Source organism: Arvicanthis niloticus, chromosome 26 (assembly GCF_011762505.2).
Source record: "Arvicanthis niloticus isolate mArvNil1 chromosome 26, mArvNil1.pat.X, whole genome shotgun sequence".
Lineage (NCBI taxonomy): Eukaryota > Metazoa > Chordata > Mammalia > Rodentia > Muridae > Arvicanthis > Arvicanthis niloticus.
In genome coordinates, this window is record NC_133434.1 from 12,697,802 (window position 1) to 12,713,259 (window position 15,458).

The 15,458-nt window shown below is 49.8% G+C and overlaps 1 protein-coding gene across 4 annotated transcripts; it reads left to right on the plus strand.

The window, feature by feature from the left end:
• Hyou1 (hypoxia up-regulated 1) lies at positions 1–12,440 on the plus strand. 4 transcript variants are annotated; one of them, XM_076924876.1, is made up of 26 exons: positions 1–85; positions 1,010–1,107; positions 1,308–1,401; positions 1,546–1,624; positions 1,746–1,900; positions 2,001–2,077; positions 2,354–2,535; positions 2,990–3,105; positions 4,889–5,081; positions 5,216–5,350; positions 5,455–5,537; positions 5,805–5,937; positions 6,101–6,288; positions 6,552–6,690; positions 8,012–8,072; positions 8,214–8,293; positions 8,659–8,844; positions 8,971–9,143; positions 9,244–9,331; positions 9,449–9,571; positions 9,766–9,899; positions 10,014–10,098; positions 10,209–10,449; positions 10,548–10,598; positions 10,923–10,973; positions 11,076–12,440. In XM_076924876.1, the coding sequence occupies exons 2-26, from the start codon at positions 1,017–1,019 to the stop codon at positions 11,135–11,137; spliced, it is 3,000 nt and encodes a 999-aa protein (XP_076780991.1). In that variant the 5' UTR covers positions 1–85; positions 1,010–1,016; the 3' UTR covers positions 11,138–12,440. The 4 variants fall into 4 exon arrangements, with proteins under 4 accessions (XP_076780991.1, XP_076780992.1, XP_076780990.1 ...); XM_076924877.1 differs by lacking the exon at positions 1–85 and adding an exon at positions 92–231; XM_076924875.1 differs by lacking the exon at positions 1–85 and adding an exon at positions 96–427.
• The last annotated feature ends 3,018 nt before the right edge of the window (positions 12,441–15,458 follow it).

The following is a 15,458-nucleotide window of genomic DNA, read 5'->3' on the forward strand; positions in this document are numbered from 1 at the left end:
TGCGCGGCGCAGGGCCGGGCAGCGGAGGCGCCAATGAGCGTGCGCCGCGTCCGGGGCCGGCTGGTGCGCGAGACGCCGCTGAGAGGTTGGTGGCCACTGTAACAGTTTGCAAACGAAGGGGAGTTGTGAAGGGCCTGGGGTTGGGGTCGTACTGCTGGCCGTGTGGGTACGTCCTCGCCGCGTTGATTCCGGAGCGAGGGGCGCAGAAGCTGAAGGCCAGAGGGAGCGGGGGTGAGGATGGAGCAGCCGCCGGGCCGCGGCTCCTAGGGGAGGCAGCGTGCTAGCTTCGGGGGCGGGCCGGTAGCAGGAGCGAGGGCCTCACGGACACCGGTCCCTTCGGCCCTGATGTTCAGGCGCTGAGCTGCCCCCTCGCGCTCGGGGTGGGCCGGAATCCATTTCTGGGCGTGGGATCTTCCACCTTCGTCAGGTGAGGTCTAGGTGAACACTTACCTGGCTAGTAATCTTAGCTCGCACAACGTCTGCGTAGGCAGCGGGGTCCCAGGAGTGGGATGGGCAAGGAGGTTGGGTCGCACAATGCTCAAGGGATGCAGAGAAGGGGACAGACCCTAACATGCCAGCCATCCCCAACGTCATCACCTTTCAGCTCCTGTCCAGGCTCAGCCTGGCTTTCCCTGCCACCAGGGCAGCTCCAGGAGTGAGGTAGTTGAGCAGATTTCGAGGGTCCTGGCCAAGCTCCAGGTATTTGACAGGTACAGTGCTGTGGTGTGGCAATTAGTTGCCTGTACGTTGACGGAAAAAAAGGTCAAACCTTCTTATTTGTCTAGATAAGTGGTGGAGGGCCCTTTTGCTTCAGCCCCAATATGAGACACTTAGGAGTTTGTTTAAAATAATTGAAACTCCTCAGGAAGAAAGAGAAGGGGTGCGAGCTGCAGTGCTTTTAGCCAAGAGTACAGCAGATAAGAATCTTAGAGCTTGTCTGTTCTGGGATGTGGTTCTGTTTCCTTCTTCATTCAGCATCCAGTTACAAGTGTTTTTCCTTCTCCATCAGGGTCACAATGGCAGCCACAGTAAGAAGGCAGAGGCCAAGGAGGCTACTCTGTTGGGCCTTGGTGGCTATCCTCTTGGCAGACCTGTTGGCACTGAGCGGTATGTACCTGGCAAAGGTGTCAAAGAAGAGTAAATGGAAGAATGAGAGGGCCCACGGTGTTTAGGGTTGCTGGATCTAGCCATTTTTTTCTTTGTCTTTGCCATGGAAAGCAGGCTGCTTTCATTGATTTAGCTTAGGAAAGCAGGAAGGTGTGGGAAGCAGTGAACTGACAGATACTTACTTTCTGTCTTTCCTTCAGACACATTGGCTGTCATGTCTGTAGACCTGGGCAGTGAATCTATGAAGGTGGCCATTGTCAAGCCCGGAGTGCCCATGGAGATTGTATTGAACAAGTAAGAGTAGATCTGTGTCAGCTGTGTATATAGTTTATAGTGCCCCCTTCAGCCTGTGGTGGCTGGGGCCCCGGGTGTGAGATCTGGAGGCTTCCAGCTTTATTCTCGGCTGCAGGCACCTAGGCTAATGCTGCTTTTTCTTAGGGAATCTCGGAGGAAAACTCCCGTGACTGTGACCTTGAAAGAAAATGAAAGGTTTTTAGGTGATAGTGCAGCCGGCATGGTGAGTGACAGCCCTCGCCAGATTGGTTCCCCCAGAGGCTAGCCTCTTATCTAGCTGGATGAAGTAGAGGCTAGCTAAGGTAAACTTGGGCCTAAGAACCTGCTGCATCTTCTCCTTTCAGGCCATCAAGAACCCAAAGGCTACGCTCCGTTATTTCCAACACCTCCTTGGAAAACAGGCGGACAATCCTCACGTGGCCCTTTATCGGTCCCGTTTCCCAGAACATGAGCTAAACGTTGACCCACAGAGGCAGACTGTGCGCTTCCAGATCAGTCCGTGAGTGTCTAGAGAGGGAAGGTAGCCCCTTGTTGGCATGTGTTGGTGATTATTGGGTTTGGTGTTTGCCTTCCCATGCCTCAACTCCTCCTCTCCTCAGGCAGCTGCAGTTCTCTCCTGAGGAGGTGCTGGGCATGGTTCTGAACTACTCCCGTTCATTGGCTGAAGATTTTGCAGGTGAGCATCAAGGTGGTGCTGGTGGCAGTGTGACTTCCCCAATGAATGTCACACGGTGAATGTCAGGCAGAGCCTCTTATTTCTCACTGAAAATTGGACCATGCCTGAACACGTTTGGTTGTCCCAAGCTTGAGATCTGCTGCCGGCATCTAGTATGTAGAGGACGGGGAGGCCCAGTAAGAGAGTTAATTACCCGGCTCAGAGCCAGTGCTACTGTTTGGAAGTCCTGGTCTGAGGTTTGGAGTTGGTGAGCTCCTGATCTTTTGTCCTCTGTAGAACAACCCATTAAGGATGCAGTGATCACCGTGCCAGCCTTTTTCAACCAGGCTGAGCGCCGAGCTGTGCTGCAGGCTGCTCGCATGGCTGGCCTCAAGGTGCTGCAGCTCATCAATGACAACACCGCCACAGCCCTCAGCTATGGCGTCTTCCGCCGCAAAGATATCAATTCCACTGCACAGGTGAGCCAGGGAGGCCTCCTGGCCACTAGATACACAGGACCAGGACGTTGAGTCTGAGGAGGGAGGAGCCTTGACCCATTTTGCGTCTTGTTTGCATGGCCATCCCTTGACAAATTGTGACAAGTAGCTGCCTTTCGGTACCCATTGAAGTTGGTCAGCTTTATGAAGGATGACAGCTTTTGGTTTTCAGGCAGACAAGTAGACAGGTATCCTGCATTTGATGAACCATCTCTTCATTTTGGGTTTTTTTTCTTGGTTGGGTGGGAGGGATGAGACAGGATTTCTCTGCATAGCACTGGCTATCCTGAAACTCACTGTAGACCAGGCTGGCCATGAACTCAGAGAGACCTACCTGCCCTCTGCTCCTGAGTACTAGAATTGAAGGTGTGAACCACCACGCCTAACTTGGCTTCCCTAATAGGTTCCCATGACAGTATCCTTGGTGTCTCCACAGAATGTCATGTTCTATGACATGGGCTCAGGCAGCACTGTGTGCACCATCGTGACCTACCAAACGGTGAAGACTAAGGAGGCTGGGATGCAACCACAGCTGCAGATCCGGGGTGTGGGGTAGGTTACAGAGACCCGAGGGAGAGGTGTCTCCTGGATTTCAAGTGCCTTTTCTGATCCCTAAAGGAATACTCCCTGGGTTTCTGAAGGGGCTGCTCCCAAAGAAGACATGAAAGCAGGAGGGAGGGACATTTGATTCCTGACATGTTATATCACTGTCATTGTCTGTCTTCCCCTCTTTGGTTTCTGTTTGGTTTTGGTTTTGATGTTTCGAGACAGGGTACCTCTATGTATCCCTAGCTGTCCTGAAATTCACTCTGGCTGATAGATCAGGCTGGCCTTGAACTCACAGAGATCCAGTTGTGTCTCTTCCTTCCTAGTTACTAGGATTAGAGGCACACGCTGCACCAACACTGCCCTACCAATTCCCTATTTTTACTGAAGTTGACTAGAGTCTCACACACGCTACACAAACGTTCTGCTACTAAACTGTATGTCCCTGAAACTTTCTGTGTTCAGGTTGGTCAGAAACTTCTGGCAGTCCTCTCTGTCTTGTCACCTACAGGATTTAAAAAATAACAACAAAACTCTTCTTAAGGCAATGGAGTATAATTCTAGCACTGGCGAGGTAGAGGCCGGAGGGTCAGAAATGCGAAATCATCTGTAACTACATATGGGGTACTAGTGCAACATAGAATACATGAGGGCTGGAGTGATGGCTCAGTGGTTAAGAGCACCGACTGCTCTTCCAAAGGTCCTGAGTTCAATTCCCAGCAACCACATGGTGGCTCACAACCATCTGTATGGGATCTGATGACCTCTTCTAGTGTGTCTGAAGACAGCAACAGTGTACTCATATACATTAAATAAATAAATAAATTAAAAAAAAAAAACATAGAATACATGAGACCCTGTATGAAAAAAGACCTTTTCAGCTCCTCACTGTTCAGCTAGGAGGCTCTCTTAAAATCCTGGTGTAAGGACAGTAGCTCTATTCTGGGGTCTTGCCTAGTGTTCATGGGTCCTAGACTCACCAATAAAGAGATAAATAAAATGCCAATATATCAGTAATCCGTATCTTCAGTGCTCTCCTCACACCTGTTGAGCCCTGCCTGCTGCAGCTGTGCCTGAGCTCTTTCATGGATGTGTTTTTATTTTTTGGAGCTCTCTCTGCATAGTCCTGGCTGTCATGGAACTTTGTATAGACCAGGTTGGCCTAGAACTCAGAGATTCACCTGTCTCTGCCTCCCACATGCTGGGTGTAAAAGCATGAACTGCATGGAGATGAATTAAAGAATTTTTAAAGAATATATCTGTCACCCTTCAGAGCTTTGAATGTACTACCTCTTCCTACCTTGCGGTCTTTAGCAAAACTATTCCTTCTGTCTAGATTGTGCTTCACTGTCCTCTCTGACTACTCTTTGAGTAGTGCAGACTTCCTATGTGCATTCCGCTAGCCTTTTCTGCTTTTCTTCATTTGTCTTCAATACACAGGGTCTCACTGTGTAACCCTGGCTGGCCTGGGAGTCTGTATGTAGAGCAGACTGGCCTCAAACTCACAGATGCTGGGTGTGTCTTTTTTGTGGCGTCTGTGATTTCGCATCTAGGAGGTTATTCTTCATTAGATTATACATTTCTTAACAGCAGGGAGCTGTGTCCTCCTGTTCTCCTTGTCGCTTACATTCAAATGCTTGATGCTCAGGAATATGCCGAGTGACTAGGGAGGTGAGCTGCTCTTAAATTGCCGTGTGCTGTAGGGAACTGCAGGCAGCGCAGTCCTCTCTTGTGATACAGGGAGGGTCGTCTCTGTCCTCACACTGTACTTGTTCCTTTTCTTGAACAGATTTGACCGCACCCTGGGTGGCCTGGAGATGGAGCTCCGGCTTCGAGAACACCTGGCTAAGCTCTTCAATGAACAGCGCAAAGGCCAGAAAGCCAAGGATGTTCGGGAAAACCCCCGTGCCATGGCCAAACTGCTTCGGGAAGCCAATCGGCTTAAAACCGTCCTGAGTGCCAATGCTGATCACATGGCACAGGTACCCACATGGGACCTTCTAGAGAAGAGCTTTGTGGCTTCTGTCCATGGGCATGGAGAGTCCTGTTCTGTTCTTTTGATTTCCATCTTCTTTTGCCCAGAGAGCAGACCTGACCCTTGTTCCTCTTCCCACAGATTGAGGGCTTGATGGATGATGTGGACTTCAAGGCAAAAGTAACTCGAGTGGAGTTTGAGGAGCTGTGTGCAGATTTGTTTGATCGAGTGCCTGGGCCTGTGCAGCAGGCCCTGCAGAGTGCAGAGATGAGCTTGGTGAGGGATGGGGGAGACAGATGTGCCTACGGGAGAGCAGAGCACACCCACAGAGTGTCGGAGGGAGAGGGCATTAACGTGCACCTCATCTTCCCCTTCTGCAGGATCAGATTGAGCAGGTGATCCTGGTGGGTGGGGCCACTCGTGTTCCCAAGGTTCAAGAGGTGCTGCTGAAGGCTGTGGGCAAGTGAGTGTGGTGTCGCAGTGGGCGTGGGGCTGTAGGCTGGGCACCTGTGGGCAAGTGAGTGTGGTGTCGCAGCTAGGCATGGGGCTGCAGGCTGGGCACCTGTGGGCAAGTGAGTGTGGTGTGGCAGTAGGCATGGGCTATAGGCTGGGCACCTGTGGGCAAGTGAGTGTGGTGTCGCAGTAGGCATGGGGCTGTAGGCTGGGCACCTACACGGTGAGGGAGGGAGAACCCACTCCAGGGACATAATACTAAGGCTGTGTCTCCTAGGGAGGAACTCGGAAAGAACATCAATGCAGATGAAGCAGCTGCCATGGGGGCTGTGTACCAGGCAGCGGCACTCAGCAAGGCCTTCAAAGTGAAGCCATTTGTTGTGCGTGATGCTGTCATTTACCCCATCCTGGTAAGCTCGACCTGGTGACACACTCCCTTCTCTCCTCCAAGTGAGATCTCTATTCACCTCAAGCTGTCCCTTTTTCTTTAGGTTGAGAGATCCTATTCCCTCATCCCGACCTAATGCACTTTCCCTGCTTCTCCAGTGCACCTTCTCCTTGCCTGTTCTGTAGGTGGAGTTCACAAGGGAGGTGGAGGAGGAGCCTGGGCTCCGAAGCCTGAAGCACAATAAGCGTGTGCTCTTCTCCCGAATGGGGCCCTACCCTCAGCGCAAAGTCATCACCTTTAACCGCTACAGCCATGATTTCAACTTCCACATCAACTACGGTGACCTGGGCTTCCTGGGGCCTGAGGATCTTCGGTGAGGGGCGGGGGCAGGATGGCACCTCCAGGGTGTGGGAGGTGTGCCTGCCAGATGATCTCAGGATGGGGAGGGGAATGTGGCACTTGAAGGGCTGAAGGTGGCTTGGGGTGACATTGTGAACAGCTTGTCTTAGGGAGAGGGTCCATGTTTCCCAGTCCTGGGTAGGGGCCCTGACATCTCATGCCTGCAGGCCATGTGGTCTGGAGTTAGTGATGGGCCAGGTGGATCTCCTCAAACTCATTTCTTTTCCCCCCAACCAGGGTATTTGGCTCCCAGAACCTGACCACAGTGAAACTAAAAGGTGTGGGAGAGAGCTTCAAGAAATATCCCGACTATGAGTCCAAAGGCATCAAGGCCCACTTTAACCTGGATGAGAGCGGGGTGCTCAGTTTAGACAGGGTGAGAGCAAAGGGGAACCTTATCTGGCTAGGGGTGAACCCTGGACCCACCAGCCTTTCTCAGAGTGGGTTCCACAAGATAACCAGAAAGCATTTTGGAAGCAGATCAGATGATTCTTGGCTTCAGACACAGTGTAACAATGGGGCTCGTTGTGACCAGCACATGCTAATGGTCTCTGTAACTTGCTTAGAGGGAAATGCAGATTTAAACAATGTGTGGGTATATGTCTGTGCACCATTTATGTGTCTGGTGCCCATGAAGGCTAAGAGGATATTGGATCCCCTAAAACTGGATACATCAACAGGTGGTTGTCGATGCTGGGAATTGGACCCTGAGACATCTTTCCAAGCCCTTAAGATTTTTTTAGTATGTGTGTATATAATGGGGATGGAATGCAAGCCTGCCACAGCAGACATAGAGACAGAGGAAACAGGAAACTAGTTGGTCTTTGGTGAGAGTAAGCACCTTTACCTACTGAGCCATCTTGCCAGTCCAGAGAAACTCCTTTCTTCTTTAATTCAATTGAAAATAAAATGTGTGTGGGTGGTTTGCCTGCACATGTGTCTGCATCATGTGTATGTCTGATGCCCCAGGAGGCCAGAGGAGGGAGTCAGATCCCCTGGTGCTGCAATTAGAGATGGGTGTGAGCTACTGTGTCAGCACTCAGCATCAGACCTGGGGCCTATAATACCAGTCCTTGCTCTTTGCTGCCAAGCCACCTCTTCAGCCCCTAAATAAGTTGGCAGCTTTTATTTTTTAATTTTTTAATTTTTTTTGGTTTTTCGAGACAGGGTTTCTCTGTGTCGCCCTGGCTATCCTGGAACTCACTCTGTAGACCAGGCTTGCCTTGAACTTAGAAATCCTCCTGCCTCTGCCTCCCAAGTGCTGGGATTAAAGGCGTGCGCCACCACTGCCCGGCTTAATCGGCTTCTAAAGAGTAATTTTGAGGTAGGTGTGTTGGTACAGAGGCCAGCTTGGTTTACAAAGTGACTCTAGGACAGCCAGGGCTCCGTTATACAGAGAAACCCTGTGTCAAAAAAAAGTTTTTGAATTAGTATTTTCTGGCACACTGGGAAAATGGTCCATTGTATTACCAAGTGGAGACGTGGAGGGCTCTAAGAGGAATGGGAGGGAGGGAGCCTGTCCTGAGAGGGCTGCCATGTAAAGGGGGGATTGGCTATCCAGGAGTCTCAGAAAAGGAAGATGAGACTGTAGGTCCTCACAGTTGCAAGTCACGTTGTGTTCCTAATGGGTGATATGCAACATAGGGAACAACATGGATTATTACACTTTTTTTTTTTTTTAAACCATTTCAAAATAGGTGGAGTCCGTATTTGAGACCCTGGTGGAGGCCAGCCCAGAGGAAGAATCTACTCTTACCAGTAAGATGAACACGGGCTCCTGTGTGCCAGCAAGCAAGATGAAGCGCGCATGCCTGCTTGGGGAGGTGGTGTCGTTGTTCTGGGGAAGAAGTGGGGCTGCCGCGTGATTCCCTCATGGACCCCTCTGCTTCTTCCCTCTAGAGCTTGGCAACACCATTTCCAGCCTGTTTGGTGGTGGTACTTCATCAGATGCCAAAGAGAATGGCACTGATGCTGTACAGGTAAGGGCAGAGAAGCAGACTAGCAAGCAGCTGGGCTGGGGAGATGGAGGTGGAAGCAGAGTCGGGCAGGACTCCCAGCTGCCTGGACTTGTGAGCCTCAGTGGTCTTCATCCCTCACCTACGGCAGGCTGCCCTGCCGCCGCCTCATTAGATGTGAGCCACTGCCGGAGGCTCAGTCTCATTACCGCCTGCCCTCTGTCCTCTTGTATCTCTGGAATCCCAGCAGCCCACAGGTATCATCTGCTTGCCCAGGCGTTATGCTGAGCAGTGCCCCGTTCACACAGAGGAGCTGAGAGGGTCAAGGCCAAGTGCGGTCATAGGCTCAGCTGATGATGGGTATAACTTGTGGGGTTCTCATCTCCCAGGAGGAAGAGGAGAGCCCTGCTGAGGGGAGCAAAGACGAGCCTGCAGAGCAGGGGGAGCTCAAGGAGGAGGCTGCGGCCCCGGCAGAGGAGACCCCTCAGCCTCCACCCTCTGAGCCCAAAGGGGATGCAGCCCGTGAGGGAGAAAAACCTGAGGAAAAAGACGGTGGTGACAAGTCTGAGGCCCAGGTGAGGCACCTGCTGAGGGAGAGGGTGGAGTCCAGGGCTGATGCTGTGTGGCAGCCACGTCCATCAGGCCTTGTAGAGGAGCAGACAGCTGATGGTTTTCCTTACATCCCTGCTCTTTCTACTCAGAAGCCCAATGAGAAAGGGCAGGCAGGGCCTGAGGGTGCCTCTCCAGCTCCTGAGCAAGAAAAAAAGCAGAAACCTGCCCGGAAGCAGAAAATGGTGGAGGAAATAGGTGTGGAGCTGTCTGTCTTGGACCTGCCAGACCTGCCAGAGGGTGAGCTGGCCCGTTCTGTGCAGAAGTAAGTGCTGGCATGTGTGGAAGATGAGCAGGGTATGAAAAGGTGGTCCTGGAAGGCCCCCAGTTCCAACCCCACCTCTCCCTGCCTTTTCATCCCACAGACTTGAGGACTTGACCCTGCGAGACCTGGAAAAGCAGGAAAGAGAGAAAGCTGCCAACAGCTTGGAAGCTTTTATCTTTGAGACTCAGGTTAGCAGGCAAGGGGCAGCAAGCACTCCCTGCCTCCCTGGAACATCTGTGTAAGGACATGTGGCTCTGATCCTTCCCCCAAAGCTCACTGAATGCATGGATTTGTGTCCTTTACAGGACAAGCTATACCAACCTGAGTACCAGGAAGTGTCCACTGAGGAACAACGGGAGGAGATCTCTGGGAAACTCAGTGCCACTTCTACCTGGCTGGAGGATGAGGGATTTGGAGCAACCACTGTGGTGAGTGGTCTTCTGGAATGTGGCAGGCAGATGAGAGTGCTGCCCGTGCCCCCAACTCCTCACCCCGGTCCCCACTGCTAGGCCAGAGTGAGAAGAGCTGGGGTGTCAGGACATGAAGCAAGATGCAGGGCTGGGTCCAGGATGCTCCTGCTACCACTTGAACCCTCCCTCCTCTTCCTCGTCATGTCCGTCAGATGCTGAAGGACAAGCTGGCCGAGCTGAGAAAGCTGTGCCAGGGGCTGTTTTTTCGGGTGGAAGAGCGTAAGAAGTGGCCAGAGCGGCTTTCAGCGCTGGATAATCTCCTCAACCACTCCAGCATTTTCCTCAAGTGAGTGTTTTCTGCGCTGTGTTTCTTTGTGTAGTCGTGCTGACACCATGAGTCCCCTTTCTGCCAACTTCTGCTCTTCTGCCCTAGGCTGATCTTTTCCTCTTTGGCTTCTAGGGGTGCCCGGCTCATCCCAGAGATGGACCAGATCTTCACTGAGGTGGAGATGACAACGTTAGAGAAAGTCATCAATGACACCTGGGTAATTTCTTGTAATATATAACTGTGCACTTTAGTTGGTATCCTGGGATGATGAGAGTGAACGTGCCCCACCTGTGGCTAGTTCTGAGTCTTCCCTGGCTTCATCTCCAGGCCTGGAAGAATGCAACTCTGGCCGAGCAGGCCAAGCTTCCTGCCACAGAGAAGCCTGTGCTGCTTTCAAAAGACATTGAGGCCAAAATGATGGCCCTGGACCGTGAGGTCCAGTATCTACTCAATAAGGCCAAGTTTACCAAACCCCGGCCACGGCCCAAGGACAAGAATGGCACCCGGACAGAACCTCCCCTCAATGCCAGTGCTGGTGACCAAGAGGAAAAGGTCATTCCACCTGCAGGTGAGGAGAGACGATGCTTGGCTCCAGCTCCTGTGAGCAGTCAGAGGCCACCTACCTCTCCCACCTAGGACTGCCTCTAACTTGTGGTTTCCCTCCAGGCCAGACTGAAGAAGCGAAGCCCATTTTAGAACCTGACAAAGAAGAGACTGGTGAGTTGGGGATCTGGGGAATGGGTCACTTCACTAGTCTGGGGGCAGGCAAACTGGCAAGCATGGCCTATTTCAGGTCAGTGAATGTGGGTGGCCTTTAGTTTTTAGAAGCATTTTTTTCTTTGGAAGAAAACAAAGGCAAAGACAGGCTGGGGAGATGGCTCAGAGGTAAATGCACATCAAACAACCATAAACATTAAATAAAAATTGAAAAAAGAAAAAAGGGAGACACCCCAGATGTGGCTCACACATCTCATGTATCTACCAACTGGATTTGTAGCATCTCACTTGTTTACTGACTGGCCTTTTCCTTCTAAAATGCAGGTACGGAAGCAGCAGACTCTGAGCCTCTGGAATTGGGAGGTCCTGGAGCTGGTAAGAGGGAAGCCTGGGGCGCGGGGCAGCTTGTTAGGGTTGGAGGGAAAGATCAGACTGTTGAGCCTTCACTGCTCCTCTCCCTCCCCTCCCCCACCACAGAATCTGAGCAGGAAGAGCAGGCGGCAGGACAGAAGCGGCCTTTGAAGAACGATGAACTATAACCCCAGCTCCTGCTTCCCCCTTGCCTCCAGCCCCTTCTCCTACCACCTCTATTTATTATACATCAGGGTTGGAGTGGGGGTTGGTGCCGTCACGGGCTCAAGTTCCTTCTCAGCTGGGACAGGAGGTGGCTGTTCAACATCCTGGAGTAACTCCAATGCCGGCTCTGGTCCTGTGCCCAGCCCCACCCTCGGGTCTCCTACTCTCTGGCCCTGTGTTTGGGGAAAATCACTATTATGTCTTAATTCTTTGCCTGTGGGTAAGTGAGAGAATGGCTGCCAGTGGTTGTTGGAGACCTGGTAATGGGAAGGATGTCATGGGTCACTGGAGAGTGGCCAGTCTTCTCAGCATCCTTTCTTTCATCTTTTCCTCTTCCACAAAATCAGTGTCCTGTTTGGGCCAGTGTCTGCAGAGCCTCAGCCCCACTTGGTTTCTGAGTGCCTCTTTTCTCTTCGGCGTCTTCTAGCCCCTTCCCCTTCCTCCTTGGCTCTTCTGTCCTTGCTTTCCCTGTGCAGACTGGGCTATGGTTTTCTTGCCCAAAGCCTTTCATCTGGACTGTCTATAGAGTAAATATGTTCTCATGGTTCCTGCAATCCCTGGTGGCTGGAGCAAGCAGGAAGCAAGCAAGAAGGGAAAGCCCTGTAGCCACGTCTGGGTTGGGCCCAGAACAGTACTAGTCAGAGAGTGGCTGACAAGGGTGCAAGTATACTGCAGGCACTCGGCATCCTTGCCATCCCCAGTTCCTGTGACACCTACCCCTTCATGCTCTTTCCTTCTTCCCCCTGGGCTGACCAAAAATGTGCTATCTACTGTGAGCCCCTTTCTCAAGACCCTGGGGGACAGAGAGACCATGGTGTGAATGTAAAAATGCCACCTCGCTCTCAGGCAAGCTTTGTGGGTAAAGAATAGGGGTCAGGGTTCAACTTGACAGTGTACTTTGCTAGGAAGGAGAGCCCCTTGCCCACTAGACATGCCTAGAGTGCCTGTCCTCCAGTATTGCACTTGTAGCTGGAGCTAGGGCCACTCCAGTGCAGGTGCAAAGCAAACCTGATATGTCAGTTTGTGTTTTCTATCCCCCACCCTCACACCCCCCCTTTTTTTTTTTTTTTTTTTTTTTTTTTTTTTTTTTTTTTTTTTTTTTTTTTTGCCACATTGGCAGAGGGACCTGAAGGTCCTACAAAGTCCCCTCCTGTGTGTTTGAGTTCTTTCATTAGCAGTTCAGGCTGGTTGGACAGGTTTGAATCGGATTGTACTTTGTTCCATTGTTAATTGAGAAACTGTTTCAATAAAATATTCTTTTCTATAGGTTTTGTGTGTGTTCTTGCTTCTTCCCTCTTTTTTGTTTGTCCTGTGCTGTTTTCTTTTGGGGGGGGGTTGTTTTGTATTTTTTCGAGACAGGGTTTCTCTGTATAGCCTTGGCTGTCCTGGAACTCACTCAGTAGACCAGGCTGGCCTCGAACTCAGAAATCCACCTGCCTCTGCCTCCCAAGTGCTGGGATTAAAGGCGTGTGCCACCATCGCCTGTGCTGTTTTCAAACAGGTAATCTATAGGTCAGGCTAACTGAGGTAGGCCTTGGCGTCCTGACCCTCCTGCCTCCACTTGTCCAACGCTGAAATTATAATTGTGAGATACCAAGTGCAGGTTTGTTTTTGGTTTTTAAGAGATTCATTTTATTTAATTTATATGAGTGCACTGTAGCTGTCCTAATACACCAGAAGAGGGCATCAGATCCCATTACAGACAGTTGTGAGCCATTGCTTTGACCCCCAAGTACAGTTTTAGATTTGGAGTTTTGGTTACATTGAAAATAAAATCATTGTTTCCTGTAACATAATCGTAGTTAGTGTGATTAAGATAGAAAGTTCTAAATTTGTATGAGAAAATGGCTTTTAAATGATCTCGTGAGAAGCCCAGAGCCAGAGTTAGGTGCACAGTGTTCTTAAGGTCCATGTGTGTCTCTTACTGCCTTATCTCAAATCTGTACTAAAACATTACCAGGCCTTTGATCCAGCACTCTGCAGGCAGAGGCAAGGGATCTCCCGGAGTTTAAGCCTAGCTTGGCCTGCATAGCAAATTCTAAGCCATCCAGAGCCATACCATGAGATTGTCTGAAAATACAAAGAAGTTGCCAGGCGGTGTTGGCACACGCCTTTAATCCCAGCACTTGGGAAGCAGAGGCAGGCAGATTTCTGAGTTCAAGGCCAGCCTGGTCTACAGAGTGAGTTCCAGGACAGCCAGGGATACACAGAGAAACCCTGTCTTGAAAAAACCAAAAAAAAAATAAAATAAAAAATAAAAAAAAGTACAAAGAACTTGTATTTTAAACGGCACAGGCTTTTAATCCCAATGCTCAGGAGGCAGAGGCGGCAGAATCACTTGAGTTCAGCCTGGTCTGCAGGGCAGTTTTAGGACAGGCAAGCCTATATGCAGTCTGTTGACAGATTTGTGAACAGACAGCTTAAAAATACAGAGCTGGCTAGGGATGGTGGTACAGGCCTTTAAAGACCAGCACTCAGGAGGCAGAGGCAGAGGCGGAGGCAGGTGGATCTTCACGGCCAGCCTGGTCTACAAAGGGGTCTAGGACATCCAGGGCTCATTACACCATGAAACACTGTCTCAAAAAACCCAAAATAAAAATAGCTAAAGAGACTGGACAAAGGAACCTGTGATTGACAATTCATGTCTGTGAAGGGGAATTACTTACTCATTGGTGACTGACAGGCAATGAAACGGAGGTGGCTTGTTTTGTAATTGGTAAGTTCCAATATTATGGAAAGACACAAGCATGTTTAGGTTTCTAATGGCACACTATGGCCTATGTGTGTGTGTTTAGTGTGGTGATGGTTGTGTGGTTATATGGGAGAATATTTTTTTTACAGCAATACAGCCCAAAATTGTAATTGAAGTTTAATGATGCAGCAACTAGCTTTCATACAGCTTGACAATGGACTTATTATATATATTTATTCAGGAAAATTAGGTAAACTTTACCAAACATTTGTTGAGAAGTCAAGATTACTCTTGAAACCCTGGGGTAGGTCTGAAACTGAGTAGTAAATACAGAGCTGATATACACACAAGGAGGATGCAGTTTAGTTTTTGAAATTTGTCTTAACATACAAGAGAAGTTTAACATATAAGAGAACTTCATTTTTTTTTTTTGAGATTTATCTTAACATGGACTAAATGCCAGATTAAAAAAAATGTTATGTACACATATACATATGTGCATGTCTCTGTTCACACGTGTTCACACAGGTGCCTGTGGATGCTAGAAAGGGTACTGGATCCCCTGGAGTTGGAGTCACAGGTAATTGAAGCTACCCAGCCTGGGTACAGTCCAACCAAACTCAGGTCCTCTGAAGAAAGTACCCTTTTAAGAACACTGACTTCTCTTCCAGAGGTCTTGAGTTCAATTCCTCCAAGCAACCACATGGTGGTTCACAACCATCTGTAATGGGATCTGATGCCCTCTTCTGATGTGTCTGAAGACAGCTACAGTGCAGTCATATACAATAAATAAATAAATAAATCTTTTTTTAAAAGTACCCTTAACCACTGAGCCATCCACCAGCCCCAATTAACAATTTCTTTTAGTTATATATGTGTGTGTGTGGGTATGTATTCATGTGTGCTTGCACACATGAATTACAGGTGGTTGTGAACCATTTCGTAGAAACCAAACTCCAGTGCTCTGCAAGAGCAATATGTGCTCTTAATTGCTGAACCTTCTCTGCCTTTTAAGAGCTGAGATTACAAGTGTGAGCTACTATGCCTAAGGGGGGGATGCTTTGTTCCAACTTAATCTCTCTCTCCCCTGCCTCCCTTCCCCTCCTCCTCTTCCTCCTCCCTCTCTCTCTCTCTCTCTCTTTCACACACACACACACACATACACACACACACAGGCTCGTGTATCAAATTTAGAACCTTAGACATTCAAAACAAGTGCTGTAACATTGAGTTACCTCCCCAACCCTAGAGCCCAGGCTGGCCTCAAACTCAGATGCCCCTGCTTTGTCTCCCAAGCGGTGGGATTAAAGGCCTGTCCCATCACACCTGGCTCCCTTGGAACTTTCTTTTGAAGAAACTGTCCTTGGTTCTGTCATCTACCTAAGAGCATGAGCCTAGTGTATACCAGGCTTCAGTTCAGTGGCTACTTATAGAATTAAAGAAGTTTACCATCAGTGGAACCCTACTGCATCTCCTTTCCCCCTGACTTTCAGTATTCTAGAAGACCTTTGCTCTTCAATCTGGAGTACAAAAACAAAACAAAACAAAACCCAAAAAACTTCAGCAGTTTTCCTGTGGGATGCTATGATAAA

Excerpts from the sequence above, each read along its gene's own strand:
- Hyou1 (XM_076924876.1), top strand. The coding sequence starts at position 1,017 with ATGGCAGCCACAGTAAGAAGGCAGAGGCCAAGGAGGCTACTCTGTTGG. Across the intron at positions 2,536-2,989 it reads ATATCAATTCCACTGCACAG|AATGTCATGTTCTATGACAT; the intron begins GTGAGCCAGGGA and ends GTGTCTCCACAG. Across the intron at positions 5,938-6,100 it reads CTGTCATTTACCCCATCCTG|GTGGAGTTCACAAGGGAGGT; the intron begins GTAAGCTCGACC and ends CCTGTTCTGTAG.